The sequence below is a fragment of the Rhagoletis zephyria genome, unplaced genomic scaffold (assembly GCF_001687245.7).
Source record: "Rhagoletis zephyria isolate East Lansing unplaced genomic scaffold, Rhagoletis_zephyria_1.1 Rzeph_scaffold_13684, whole genome shotgun sequence".
Lineage (NCBI taxonomy): Eukaryota > Metazoa > Arthropoda > Insecta > Diptera > Tephritidae > Rhagoletis > Rhagoletis zephyria.
The window spans coordinates 1-15,385 of NW_016170755.1; the positions used below are offsets into that span (position 1 = coordinate 1).

At 40.7% G+C, this 15,385-nt stretch overlaps 1 protein-coding gene across 1 annotated transcript; it reads left to right on the plus strand.

The window, feature by feature from the left end:
* The first annotated feature begins 6 nt into the window (after positions 1–6).
* LOC108378257 (trichohyalin-like) lies at positions 7–8,428 on the plus strand. The gene is made up of 6 exons (XM_017634544.1): positions 7–710; positions 864–3,187; positions 3,248–3,307; positions 3,481–4,263; positions 4,358–8,246; positions 8,337–8,428. The coding sequence occupies exons 2-5, from the start codon at positions 995–997 to the stop codon at positions 8,153–8,155; spliced, it is 6,834 nt and encodes a 2,277-aa protein (XP_017490033.1). The 5' UTR covers positions 7–710; positions 864–994; the 3' UTR covers positions 8,156–8,246; positions 8,337–8,428.
* Positions 8,429–15,385: the final 6,957 nt, after the last annotated feature.

Here is a 15,385-nt window from a genome sequence, read left to right on the forward strand (position 1 = left end):
GTGGCGCGGCACGGCGCGGGTGTTTATTGTCTCTGGTGCTCACATAAATTGCGTCCATATTTTTCATATCTTGTGCCAAGAAATTCCAAGGTACCCGCACTTGAATTTTCGCAAATATAAAATAAAGTGTATATATAATATGCAAATGTGTGTATATTTTGCGGAGAAATAATGCAAAATTTTGTGCATAAAAATTAAGAATTAAAAAATTTTCATTTGGTGAATTACACAATCAGTAAAACTGTGCGGCTAGTGTGGTGAAATTTATATAATATTAACGCGCACGAGCAGGCGAAAACGACGAGCGGTGAAGACTAGCACAGACAGCCAGCGCGCCAGCCGGTGTCTCTAGTGACGATTTGCTGGCGGCCATAGCGAATCGCGCAACTAACTCGCGCGCACCTCAGCAAGGCATATTCTTTTAAGAGCAGAATCTCTCTGTATTTCGAAGCGACTGCTGCTTAAACAGTTAAACGAATTATCTGCGGCAGATCACTCAAGTGGTGGTGAATAAATAGTTGTTTGTTTGATAAATTAGCCGCATCGCCTTTGGCTGTTTCGACCGATCGACTGACGGCATTGCAAATCCGCTGCCAAGCAAATTGCGTGCGTAGCTGCAAACGTTTTTGATTTTTATTTTGATTTTTTGTGATTTTCTGAAACCTCAATAAATTGTTGGTGTCGAATACTGAAATCCGAAAAAAATCAAGGTCGTTAAAAGCAGACATATAGTTCTGCAGAACGCGCGACTGTAAAAAGCGCCGCGCACCAGACTACGGCAAAAAAGGTCACTAGTAGCATTTAATCTAAAAGAAAATTCAAACGCATAACGACCGCTAAAATGGCTGACANAAAAAATCAAGGTCGTTAAAAGCAGACATATAGTTCTGCAGAACGCGCGACTGTAAAAAGCGCCGCGCACCAGACTACGGCAAAACAGGTCACTAGTAGCATTTAATCTAAAAGAAAATTCAAACGCATAACGACCGCTAAAATGGCTGACGATCTTCTACCTGAACTCGGCGATTTGCTCTTCTCAGTGCTGATCGGTTACGCTGGCGCCTTGGAATTCCTCTATGTCGTACGTCATCTCTATCACTGGAGCTGCGGTCATATGGCCACCACCCAAAACGATGCGGAAAGTCTCAAGCGTCTACAGGAGCGTATGCGCTGCCAGCTAGCTGAAGCTGAGGCGAAAGAACTACAGACGGGTACGCAGGTGATGAAAGACGGCGTACTCTATAAGGATGGATTTCGAGTTGATGCTGAAAAATTGGAAAACGATCGGCTGTCAGCTGAGCAGAATACACCCGAAGCGCGTGAGAAACGCAAGAGGGAGATAGAGGCGGAATTGAAGCGACAACGCGAGATTGAAGAACAAACACACAAGCAACTGGCAGAGGCTGAAGCGCAGCTAGAGCGACAGCGCAAGCAAGCTGCTGAGGAAGAGGAGGAGGCGCGAAAGTTGCTAGAAGCAGAGCGTGCGCGTGAATTGGAACAGAAAAGGCAAGAACAGGAGCGCGAAGCAGAAGAGGAAGCACGCAAGTTGTTAGAACGTGAGCGACTGCGCGAAGAGGAAGAGCGAAGAAGAGAAGCGGAGGAGGAGGCGCGCATGAAGAGAGAAGCAGAAGAGGAAGTACGCAGAGCTGCCGCGGCAGAGGCGGAGAGAAAGCATGCGGAGGAAGAAGAGCGTAAACGTGCTGAAAAAGAAGCAGAACTCCTAAAGGCGACAGAAGTGAGTGCAGCGAAAGAAGCTGAAGAGCAAACGCGCAAGTTGCTAGAAACTGAAAGGCAACATGAGCTGGAGCAGCATAAACAAGAAGAAAACGAGGAAGCTGCTAATAATGAACGCAAATTGCTCGAAGCTGAACGACTGCGAGAAGCAGAACAATTAATACTAGAACAAGAAGATATACAAGACAGCGATGAGCCTGAAAGTCTACTCGACGAGCTAGAGGACGAGCAAAAGCGTGTGTTTTCGAATGAAATACGCGCAAGCCATAAACAAACCGAGCCAGGAGAAACGGAGACTTTGGATAGCATAATGCAACTACTCGACGCCGAGAGTGACCGTCAGTTGCGCGAGCGCGACTTTGAGGAAGCAGCCACACATGAACGTGTCGAGCGACAGCGACTAATCGAAGAGAATGCGCGTAAGTTTCTCGAAGCCGATCAGGAAATGGAGGAACTCCTCGAGTCTGTGCAGAAACAACGGCGTCTATCTGCCACAGAGAGCGCACCACAATCGCCTCTGTTGGAAGAGCCATGTGTGAGGAAAACAATGAGTCCACTCTCTGATAATTCGGAAAGCACCGGCGAACGTCTGACACAAACTGTGAAGACACAGTTCGGGCAAACCAGCAATGAACCATATTCGTTGACAACGAAGCCGCTGCTCTTCAAGAGTATATCCGATGATACTCCGTCTTTTGAGCCGCAGAGTTCGTTGAGCGCACAGCACTCCGACGAGTATGGCGCCGATGCAGATGGCGAACTACATAGCACAATCGATGTACAAATTACGCAGTTGGAGCGGCAAGCGCCCGATGGCGGTGAAGATAATGATACTAGCGCATCCCAACAGTACACAGAGGATTATCTCCGCTCGCTCGATGGCATCAAGCAGCGTCCTTTGGTGCGTGAAGATGGCTCGGGACGTAGGCGTGCATTCAAGAAACGTCGTTCCAGCGGTAGTTCCAATTCGTCGTATGAATCGCGTGCTTCACGTGAGGAGGAAGTAAAAATGTTCACCTCACTGGAGGAGGAAGAGTTGAAACCGACGAAGGAAGGTGATGCTGATTTCACGCCAATCAAGTATGCCAGTGAGCCGTTATTGAAAGTCAAGATGCCACGCCGGCGACATAAGCGTAGCCCAGCAAAGGATGCCAAGCCGAGTGAAAGCGGCATAAGAGGTTCGCTGGAGATGCTGGATGAGGAGGCGAATACAAATCCATGGGGTGAGGTCACACCAGAGCACTACAAAGATATGCCATTCTGGAAGCGTGAAAAGTCAATGTCAATCGATGAGGAAGCAATCGAACTTGAGTCACCTGCTACGGAGAAGGAGGAGGGGCGAGATGTAAATGCCAGAAATGAACCGAAAGCGTTAGCGTTTGAGGAAGCTAGCCACACACAAAATGAGGAAGCCATTAGCGTTTTGCAGCGGCAACAGACCAAGGAAGAGCAGGTGAGTAATTTACGAAGATAAGTGAAGTGGAAATGTCTGAACTTCGGCGCTTATTTTTAGGAAACTGCCGATCAGCAGCCAGCGTCAGATGAGGCAGCTCGCAATGATATTCAAACGAACGTAAGTCTTACAAATAAAATAACCACTTTAACCTCTTACCCATTAGAGTACCATTTACTATTGTAATGCTCTATAGCGCTAGTCCTAACACGCTTCTGCTTTTAACTCTCTTTCATACGCATTTTCAAACAATCACGCACATCCGCATACGCTTGAAATTCTCGCTTTATTAGCTTCACACCGCATCCCAATCACCAATCGACCGCAAATCGGCCTCTCCTCGCTTACGTCGCAGTCCACGTATCGATGAAATGGATCAATATGAAGAACTGTGGAACAAAACAAATGAGACGATATCGCCGCAAGTGCCAACCACGCCTACAACACCTACCACGCCGTCCATTACTGTTAACCACGCGCCAGACACTGCACCTTGGCGCGATCAATACGGCCTACTAATGGAAGGCCTCAGCGATTTCTATGATTTCACGGCCTCGATGAATCCTTCACGTTCACGCTCCACCTCACGACAGCCTTCGCCAGCGAATTCTCAACCGAGTACACCCGCGCCAAAGAATGTAGAGTTTTTGCCACCTCAGGATAGTAACGCCAACACTATCGATATCTACGATGATACCGAAAGTGTAATGGAGGCAGAGCTGACCAAAGAAAACGTAGTAAATTTCATAGAATCCTTGCAGAATGACTGCACAAGATTGTCTCAAACAATTGGCCAACAATTGCAAGTTGTTGCGGATTCACCAAATGTAAATACAGAAGGTGCGGAAGATAGTTCCCGCCGCGAAATGAATTTGCTTGTGCAAACCTTGCGTGTTGAAAGACAATCTAGGTCGCGTTCACGCTCGCCACTGCCGACGGGCGCCCAGCTAGAGCGTAGTGTCGAGGTACGTCGCAAAAAGTTGATAGAACAAAATGATAAACTCTTTGAAACACTAAATCTGCAAGCAGCGTCTGCGGTAAAAACAAATCAGCAGTCGATTGAGTCTTCCACAGGTGTAACTGAGGATATAAGTGCGCGCGATCAGATGAGATTGCTGGTGGAAGAGCAACGCANAGCAGTCGATTGAGTCTTCCGCAAGTGTAACTGAGGATATAAGTGCGCGCGATCAGATGAGATTGCTGGTGGAAGAGCAACGCAATAGACCGAGATCGCGCTCACATTCACCGCTACCCACCGCGGACAATCTGGAACGTAGCCTTGAAACGCGACGTTCAAGACGTATTAAACATAATGATGAAGTAATTGAAAAGCTCGGTTTGGATGTAAACGTAAGTCGTACGCCAAGTCCCGCAGTCGAAAATCCTACAAGCCCCACAGAAGTTCAGATCGAAAAGGCAGCCGATAATACCACAAGCCCGATGGAAGAAGACTCCAAAGAGAGCATGAGTCGGTTAGTGGAGTCGTTGCGCGTGGATAGAACGCACTCTCATTCACGCTCGCGTTCTCGTTCGCCACTTCCCACGCCAGAGAACTTGCGAACTGGCTTAGAGCAGCGCCGCAAGAAGAAGATTCAACAAAATGATGCACTTTTCCAGCAGTTACACATGGATGTATCAACGCTCGCAGATGATGCGTCTACCAGCTCGGGCGTAAGGTCGTTTACTGCACCGATAATTTCTATAGAGTGTTTTGATGAAGATCCCGGAAAAGAGAAGTCAGATATTAGAAATGCGGAAAATGAGTATTCGCTCGATAATATGACCAGTTTAGTGGAGTCACTACGCTTGCAACGTTCACGTTCCAAATCGCCCATGAGACGTCTCGAACGCGAGCGAACACCAGAGCCGAGCAACATACGCGTCGGCTTGATGGGTACAGATCAATTGAGCGATTGTGAAGACGAGCATGACCGACGATCTCGTACGCCATCGCGTTCAATATCACCCAAACGGGTGAGTATGCATGCGCAACAATCGAATGAGGAGTCTTCCTTTCAAGTGTTACTCAATCTGGAGGCATCACAAAATAGAACACTTTTTAAAAGCAGTGAAGAAATGGAGAGCTTATTGGCTGAGAAACAGAGACAAGTGGACGCAGAGGCTTTGCGTAAATTGAATAATGCGAGTGAAGAAATAGAGTTGCGTACCGTTACACCAATCTCACCGGCTGGTAATGCAAATGAAAACAAGCTTGACAGCCTGCCACTCGACGAACATATGCGACAATTGCGCTGCTCACCGACAACACCCGATTACGATCGCACCATATCACAAGAGTGGGGCGACGTGCAACGTATTAAGGATGAAATGTTGACGAGTGGATTCAAGCGCTCCACTTACGTGGGCGAGTCTTTAGATCTTGGAAGTGAATTTGCGCCGCTGCGCGAACAAACAGCACGCTTCCGACGCTCACGTAGTCCATCACCCTCGCTAGTTGCTACAGAGACACAAGCAGAAAAGAGCGAGCGGCGCGAAGTGCAGGATAAAATATTGGCTGAGCTCATTTCGGAATCGGAGCTGGTCACAGATGCGAAACGTTTGGGTGCAAAACCTAAAGAGTTACGCTCCGCATCAAGAGACTACCAAGAAACACAATACGATGAGTTGCGACGCATGAACGCGGAGTTTCAGCGCTCGCGTAGTCAGAGTCGTTCCCCACTTGGTGAAGTAGAGGCTAAAGAGGTTGCTAAAATCGAGGAAGAGGCGACGAAGCGTGAGCTGCAAGATACCTTAAGTAGTCTTGCAAAACCAAGTCTTAATTTCGAAGAATTCTCGCGCTATCTCAATGCGGGTTTTCTAGACAATGAACGCAGAGCTTCCGATTCGGCATTGATACAGAAACCTGAGGTTATAATACAGCTGCAGGAGCTTGAGGAGGATTTCGAAGTGGAGCCAGAAAACTATCACCACTTTCGCCGTTTCTCGCTGAATCAAGAGCAGTCGATTGAGGAATATCCCAACGATGACTACGTTTTTGTCTCACAAATCGAAGTACAAACTCCCAGCGGTACACGCACTTGGATACGAGAGGATTACTACAGCGAAGACTTTGAACAGCTCAGTTTACTCACAGAAGAAAGGGCTGCAAGTGTTGCGCTCACTGTAGACGCTCTAAAAGCAGCAGCCGGAGAGCAGCGTCACGTCGGGGGCGAAGAAGAGGAAACCGACGGCAGCGAAGATGAACGACAAACCGTAGTGGAGGTAGAAGATGAAATAGACGAGGACATATGCGACTTCAATGAACGTGGCCCAGCGGACGAGTCACATCACGAGCAATCAGAGTGCGAGGAAGCAGAACGCGAAATGGATCATTATGCAGATAGGGAGGCAAACGATTGGCAGCACGTGGAGAATATTGATGAGCTGCTAGGCGATGAGAATTTATTCGTTGCGGAAGAAGGGGCCGTCGGCGGCGACGCTGTTGGAGAGAACGTATTTGATTATGATTCAGACTCGGCGGCTATTGATGAGATCTACGATGAGGCTATTAAAAACCGTAAGCAATCGGGTATTCTACGCGATTACGATAGCATTTTAAAGGAGATGCAAAATAACTACTTGAATAATGCGGGTGCAACGGATGGCAGTGAGGGTGACATGAGCGCCGCAAGCGATGGTGAACGCAAGAAGAGTACAAAGGGAAAGCGAGAAGGTGAGGCAGCATTGAAACTTATAAAAAATGAGCGACGTGAGCATGAGTTGCGCTATTTGGGCGATGCCAGTGAGTGTGAAAGGCAATCGACGCGCTTGCGCACACGTTATGGGTATATGCCACAGCTGCACGGTAGTGGCGTTGAAGATTTGGACATGGAAGTGGATCTGAGTTATAAACCGAAAAGAGAATACAACTGGCGAAAGAATTTCAAAATTGACGATGAGGATGAGGTGAATGCTAATAAAGCGGACGAAAACATTGTCGAAACAGAGGCCAATGCGGTTGGTAGCAACTACTTAGACCTGAGAAAATTCAGCCTGGGTGGTGAAAGCATTACGTTATTCAGTCAAGGTTCTGAAGGTGTTTGCTATGTGGCAGATGAAAATCAATTAGCCGCTGATACTATACCAGAAGAAAAGGAGTGCATAGATGGAGTAGCAGAACCGCTGGGGTTGGGGTCGGGCGCTGCAATGGAGCAGGAAGAGCCAGCAACGACGGCCGTCGATAAGCCCAAGAAAAAGAAAAGTAAAAAGAAGTTACGTAAAGATTCTCGAAATAATAGCACAGAATACTATGCAAAGGACGAAGATGACTCTGAGAGTCAGCTCAGCAGTCGACGTAACAGCAGCGTACAAATGGAAGCGAACTCGCCTAAGCGTCCGAAATCGCGGTCGCGTCGCAACTCTAGAAATAGTTTGACCAACGATGAAAGCCTCAGTCTGTTCTCACCGCGCAGCAGTGTTGTAGTGGAATCAGCCTTAGATGACTTAACACAAGATTGCGCCGGCGCGTTCAACAAAAAGAAGCTTAAGAAACGCAAGAAGACAAAAGATGGCTTCAGTGCAGCAGCAACTGCTGACATCAAAGAGGAGCTAGCGAGCGAACTGAATGAGCGTGCACCCTACTTTGATTTATCGGTTAATGTACCAACGGCTTCGGCAGCCGTCACACCCGGTACGGCGAGCATTAATCCGCTTGCGACGCTGAGTCCACAAAACAGCATTTGTACGCCAGCAAGCTCCATTGGCTCTGAGACACCTGACATAAAGGAGTTAATTAGTGCTCCTTCTTCGACGGAGGGTTCGCCGCTACAGCAAGGAAATGAGAGCACTGCGATTGAGGCGAGAATTTCAACAGCTGCCGATGCTTTGATATCATCACCAACCGAGGCGACGTCCAGCGCAGCTGTAACAGTGGCTACGCGCACATCAATTACACCAACAACTACAACCAGAACCACGGTGGATACTTTCGATATACTAAAGGATGCTAATTTCTATCCGCTATTCTAGATGCTTACGCCCGCAAGTAATTTTGTTTGTGGTTTTCAGTGTGTTAGTTTGCTTGCTTCTCCTTTGTCGTTCACCCTTCAACTTTTATGTGGTACAATTTTTTGTTTTTTGAATTTTTACCAATATGATTTTTTAATTTTTACTTTTTTCTGTTTTTCTATTTTCTCTTATTTTATTTTAGACAGAGTCATAGTTGAAACGAATATCCAAACCAAAACCTCTTATAGCCTTAAATTGCACCCGCAACCTGCACCTGCATCTACACCTAGCCATAGTACAGCAACTCAAAATCTATATATTACATATGCATCTACATATGTATGAATTAAGTTCATCCCGTATCGCCGCAATACAGTCATCAAGCAATCACCTACGACCTAAGCACGCTTTTAAACGAAATCCGATCAGCGAAGTCAAAATTGTAGCAAAAGACACCTATTTATTTTTTATTTATTTCATTGAAATTTATGTAGGCACTAGTCATGTAGCCTTTTTTTATTTGCGGAGATTTTGATGATAGTAAATATTTTATAAATAATACTCGAATTTGCTGAATTAATTACGAACACATATTATATTATATTGAGTTATTATATTGAATATGTATAATAAAAAATATACACAGCTTGCAAATAAAAACGTTTTTGAAATTAGAAAAAAGAACTGTGAAGTGTTTCTGCATGACGCTAGCTTTAAGTGACTATTATTTGCGATTTCATATTTAAGAGAATATTTAACACTCTTTTCGCGTTTAATTTGCTCTGTGGAGTACGTTTTGTGTGAACAATTTTTCTTTTAATTATGTTTCAGTTACTGTCAAAATTCCACCGTTTTCTAGGTTTTTAAGACCCTTGGAGAGGTTTTCTAACTTGGCACGTTGTTAGCCTTATAAGGTACAAAATTACTTACCGGCAAAAATTTCTGCGAGGAATTTCGGAGGACTTGGAATTGACCCGATACATTTCAGTTTGTCGAAAAATTCCGATAATTTTATACAAATCGATAATTCAATTAACTTCAAAAACACTAAAATCTGATAACTCAACAGCATTAGATAACTCAACTAATTTCGATAATTTTCGATAACTGTGCATTCCGTGGGCTCGATAATTTTCAATAACTCAGATATGTTTATATCTGGATATGGATCGATAACTCGATAAACTTTGTATACCTCTGTAAATTTCGATAGCTTGGCTAATTTTGATAGCTCCATATTTTTTGAAAGCTATCGACAAATTTCGATAACTCGCTACACTCTGGTAACATAATAAAATTCGATAAGCAGTGATAGCTCGATTAACTTGAATAACCTTGAAATTTCGATAACTCGATATATTTTTGTAGTTCCAAAAATTTCAGTATATCAATAAATATCGATAACTCGATAATTTCAAATAACTCCATGCATTACGATAACTCGATAAATTCTTTTAATAATAATGCAATAAATATCAATAGCTTTATAACTTTTTTAAGTAGACAACTTTCGATAATCGCATACATTTTTATAGCTTAATCTGTCTGTAAATTTGGACAACTAATTTTCTGTGTCTATAAGTTTCGACAACTCAATAAACATGGATCAATTTGATTAATTCGAGACTCTGCGATTACTCAAAAAACATGGATAACTCGATAAATTTCGATAACTATAAACTTCGATGATTCGATAAATTTCGGTAGCTTGAGAACTAAATGTTTTATGACTCAATTTATTTCAATTCTTTGTTGCTTAACGTCATTTTACATAGCCGTATTAGTCAGACATCGCTTTAAAAAGACAAACTGCTTTACGTGCTGTCGGGTCTTTTCCAAAGATTTTGCCTTTGGTGAATACTAAAGCCACACTGATAAGGGCCAATGAGTTTGTTAACGGTTAGTTTCATCCTTTCACACAATATGTTCTATATATGTATTTATTTAGTACCTTATATGCGACGTTTAAGAGACTGATCCCGTGAATTTCATTCATTAGGCATGCATTCATCTGAACATGTTCTGCATATATTTCTATTCGCATATCGTCCACTGGGAGCTCGGTCTCATCTAACCCACTGCATTCAGTGTTGTAACCATTCAACAGGGTGGAGCTCTTAGAGCTATCAAAGCGTTTATAGAAGAGTAGTGATGGGGGATTGTGCCAAATATAAGTAGTAAACATCCAAAAGGCCTGCGCTTTCCTAACTTTGCCTCGCCCATTGTATTTCTTGGATGGAGGGGATGTCAGCCTTAGTCTTCGCGATTCATCTGGGTGGAGGCACTAGTAAGTTAAACCTTCGCCGTGGTCGTCATAAAAATAAGCAGATCTAATTCGAGACTTTATCATATTTTTTATTGAAGTGGAATGATCCCTCTCTTTCAGCAATGTTCCAAATGAATAGAGCAAATGGCTCACCCACTTTTCACTTCAGTATGTATTATTTAAAGTGCCGCTTTGATAACTATAAGATCAGCTTAAAATACACCTAAGTAAATATATTCAAACTCTAGCACCTTAATCTCAATTTAATCTATTTAATCGGTATATATCTAAAACCTAAGGCTGGATGAGGTGCCAGCACTACATCTTCTTTCTCTTCATTTGGCAGAGTTATTCCTATGCTAAGAAACTGAGGCTATATTGACGTGCATACATACATATCGTCACCTGAAATGCAAAGAGACGTAACAACAACGTAATTGAAATGGAAAATGTCATGAATATTTTTTGTTTCTTTCATAAAATGAGATGAGATTTTTTAATTCGATGAAACTCATCATGTCAATCAAAAACTGAACTTTGGATTTTTTACTAGTTACGACTTTTTGTATTTCATCGACGATGTTTGTTACGTCCTTTTGCATTTCAGGTGACGATGTGCATGTATGGATTTATGTCAGCAAATTTTATTTGTACTTTTGCAATAACTGTAAAAAAAATTCAAGGGAAATTTAAATATACATAGATGGTTTTCTTTTCTTTTAAAACGTATGCAAATGTGAAATTTTTTAATGTCGGGCCCTCTGGTGGATGTTTTAGGTAAAAGTTAAGCCCAGAAATGGATTCCTCGTACAAAAAAGTCATTATAACAAGATTTTATAAAAATTTTAAAACATTTTCATGACACTACGGCGAATTGGAATGCCGCAATGAAAAAATCTAGTCTTTTCAATTTGACAAGCTTGAAAATCGCATGCAAATTTGGTTGGAATAAAAAAAATTTACCATATAAATTGACCCGCCCTAACATATGTACATACATACTTCATTTTTAGCCGCCAAATCACTTTGTATTGCCAAACAACATTTAACCTATTTCTCTCATACTCAATTACCTTATTTCTCCATATATTTTAAATGTCAACAGTGACGTTTTTTTAGCCAAATCTCAAGGCAAGTACAAATGGATCTGTCAAAACACAAAATATCACACATAACAACTAAGCCACGCTATTTTCGTGGTTTCTCGCAATTTCAGAAATTAAAAATACTTAGTTGCGTCGGTGACACATTTGAAATGTGACATAGACATGGCAAACAACAAACGAAAACAACAAAATCCTTAAATTCAATTTGTGTGATAAATATGTATAGCTCGAGTTGAAAAGCATTTGCAAAAATTGAAACGATGATGACATGCATCCGAATGGGACTACCAAAGAGAGAGTGGGTTAATGTTACTCAGTGCCATTGATATCATTTCCCAAAATATCAGCTGTTGTGTCATTGACGGCTAAGAGCAGGTTTTCGGCGATACTATGGGGAAATGTTTACACATGCACATGTTAGTAGGTATGTAATTAAGAGAAGAAATTTCTGTATTTAATAGGTAGTCAAAATGCATTTGCATGTTGTGCATATGTATGTATGTATGTATGTATGTGCATATGAATAATTATTAAAATTTCAATGTTTTATTTTTTTAAAAAAAAAATTAAATTTTTTTGAACCAGTCTAATTTTCGTACATATGCATGTAGGCAAGCTTAAAAAATTAACGAAAATTTGTATGAAAATGTCATAGAGCTCTATAAATCTATATAATTTTTTATGAATAAGGCGATAAAATTACAAATTTTTCAATATTTCAATTGGGTTTGTTATTGGAAGTCGCTTGAAGAGAACCAGAGTTTTCCGATCGAAAAATATTCATTTTCAAGAATTCTATACCATTTCTACGAAAAGTTGTTTTATTTCCACATATAAAATTCAACATTTTTATTTAACTTGAGGCGGTTTTTAATGAAAACTTTTGTGGAAAAGCAACCACAATTCATAAATGGTAGAAGTTATAGCTGCTATTTCGGAGATCCCCACATCTCCTCATCACACTTCTTCAGTGGGATTCGATCCAACGACCCCAGCTGACTCAGTGAGTGGCCTACACACTGTGCTAAGTTCGCCTTAAAACAAATTAAAATTCGAGCATTAATTACCTTCTAACGCTTCAACGATTTTTTTAATTGATGCATTTCATTTACGGTCAAAACAATTTCTTGTTGGCATAATGGAACTTTTGCGCATAAGCATTTACGCCTAAAATCATGCAACGCTGCGCATACTGATGCGATAAAATAAATATGGTTGCTCTGAAATGTTTTTCCGTTAAATTTGAAAAATAATACATCCATACACACATACATATGTACTTGTTTACTTGTGTAGGTGCATAATAATTGCCAACACGCCACGTACGATCTCGCCTGAGTGCTCATTCAGTTCCAACCTCCCAGAGCACTCATTGCTTCATTCGTTTGTTTAATTTTAATGTTTTTTTTTTGTTTGAACACAAAAAGTGTCGCATATGTCAACCATAAAGAAGCAAAGCATTATTTGTCATGCTGGCAATTTGAGTAATCTTTTCAAGTACCTCAGCTTGACTACCTAAATTTTTTCTTGATTTTTGGTATTTTTCGTATGCCTTTTCGTTTTGCCAAATTTTTTAGCAATTCATTTACATACATACATATTTTGGCTGTACTTTTTTACAATTATGTATCTATGTACCTTTGCGCGTTCGGTTTCAAATTGTACTAATATTTTCTGACACTTAACAGAAAATTGTGTCATCTATGTAATTTATTTTGCAAATTTTAAAATTCGGTTCCAAGGTGCGTATTTTTAGATTTCCGACGATGCCAAAGTATTAAGTATTGTCATAATGAATGCATCGCTGAAGTACAAGCATACATACACATTAGGGCTCGTAAAATTATCCGATTATAAGACTATTCGATTATTCGACTATTCGATTAATCGGTTATTCGATTCATAACCGTTCGCATGCTTATTACTCGGTTACTGGTATTCGAATAGTTGCTTTGCTTCGACTACTCGAGTATTGTCGCAAATCGAATTTCAGTAGCCGAACTTTCATTGAAATTTTTTGACAAATGAAAAAAAAATAGAAAATATTTTTTTATGTACATATGTACATATGTCCACATGTATGTATGTATGTATTTATATATGCATGTACATATGTACTTATATTAATATACAAAGACCTCGTTCCATATGAGGTGGAGTTTTGTGCTCCAACTTCTCCACGCCCTCTCTTAACAACCATTTAACAAAAATCCATAAGAAAAATCGCGAAAATTAGAGGTATTGTTTTACGCAGTGTAAAATGTTTCGCAATAAAATTTCAATAATTAGCACACATTTAGCCGAAGCTTGCCACAATGAAAATTCAAACGACAGGCCTAACAAGACCAAGAAATAGTGGCTAGAGGGTTATGCGACTTTAGCCTTTAGCATTGATAACAAAGATTTAGTAATTTAATATGGTATAGAATTTAATTTTATTCCCTCCATTATTTTCCTGCACATACATACCTTTTTTTTCTTCCAAAAAAATGTTCTTTTAATATTGCACATGCAATCTTAAATATTACGAACGTAACAATGCAAAAAAACTCGGAACTTAAAATATTCGATTAACCGAAAATGAACGGTTAACCCTATAATCGAAAGTGAACGGTTAGTCTAATAGTCGACAGCTTTCGACTACTCGAATTTAGCTAACCGATTAACTGTAGTCGACTTTAGTCATATTCGAATAATTCGGTTAATCGATTAACCGAATAGCCCGAGCTCTAATGCATATGTACATACATATGTATCTACATGCAGGTGACTCGCAGTTTTATTCATGTGTTTAGGAGGGGAATACTTAGGTGAGGCAGGGCACTGGTGTGGCAGATTATGGCTATTCTGAATTGCATAAGCTTCGCACACTTGGAACATGGCTATGTCTAATCCATTTCTAGTACTTTTATGTATTTCCATACATACATAAATATGTATATCATTCGCAGAGGAGGATGCATAATTTGTAAATATGCGCTCACCGAAATAGAAATATTGTCATTTATTTCTGGTGATATAGTTTTTAACATACTCATATATGTAAGTGTGTATATGTGTACATAAGAATGCTACACGAAAAAGCTGCTGTTTTCGCATTTAACTAGTGTCCCATTTTTTGTGTAATCTACGAAAATGTTATCAGTTAATCTGGCTAGCCACTAGGTTAGTATGTGTTTGGAATTGTAGTATTTCGGATTCAGGGATAACCCTTTCGAAGATTTCACGAAAATTGGTCTACGAAAAATCTACGAATCAGACGGACCTAATTGCCGAGGCTCGGCCCGAAACGAATATACAGTGGAGGCAGAAATAAAAGACTCGCCTTACTTTGAAGAGTTTTGCCTATACTTCTTTAGTTTATTTTATGTTTAATATTTTTTTATAAAAGCCTAGTAGGTAGTTACACAACAAACATCATATAAATCCGCTTTTTAAACTTTGAACCAAAATTGTAAAAATTCGACAAATTTTCACCAAGTTTTCAAACTTTTTATTCAGAATTTTTAGAAAAACATTTGGTATGCAGTTTTTTAGCCCATTCAATTTTAGAACAATGAAGTGTAAGTTTCAAGTAGCTAGAGAATACCGTTGATTTTTGGAAACTTTTTTTTTGTTCACCCAAAAAAAAAAATTTATGGAAGGGCCCATAAAAAATAGTTAATATAAAAACAAAAGGTTAAAATTACTCCTTGCAGTCTCCTCTGGAGAAACAAAGTTTGCCGATTAAAAAATACTTGATTTTCGAGGATTCTTTAACATTTCTACGAAGAATTGTTTTTTTTTCATAAAAAATATGTGCATGGGAAACTTTAAGCTCTTTGAGCGACCTCTAGACATTTTTCGATTAAAAATAAAACTATGGTATGAGAGCATTAA

What these genes read in the sequence shown, in the direction of transcription:
- LOC108378257 (XM_017634544.1), top strand. Translation starts at nt 995, where the DNA reads ATGGCTGACGATCTTCTACCTGAACTCGGCGATTTGCTCTTCTCAGTG. An exon ending in AACAGACCAAGGAAGAGCAG is followed by an intron (nt 3,188 to 3,247) that starts GTGAGTAATTTA and finishes GCTTATTTTTAG; the next exon opens with GAAACTGCCGATCAGCAGCC. An exon ending in CGATTGAGTCTTCCACAGGT is followed by an intron (nt 4,264 to 4,357) that starts GTAACTGAGGAT and finishes AGTGTAACTGAG; the next exon opens with GATATAAGTGCGCGCGATCA.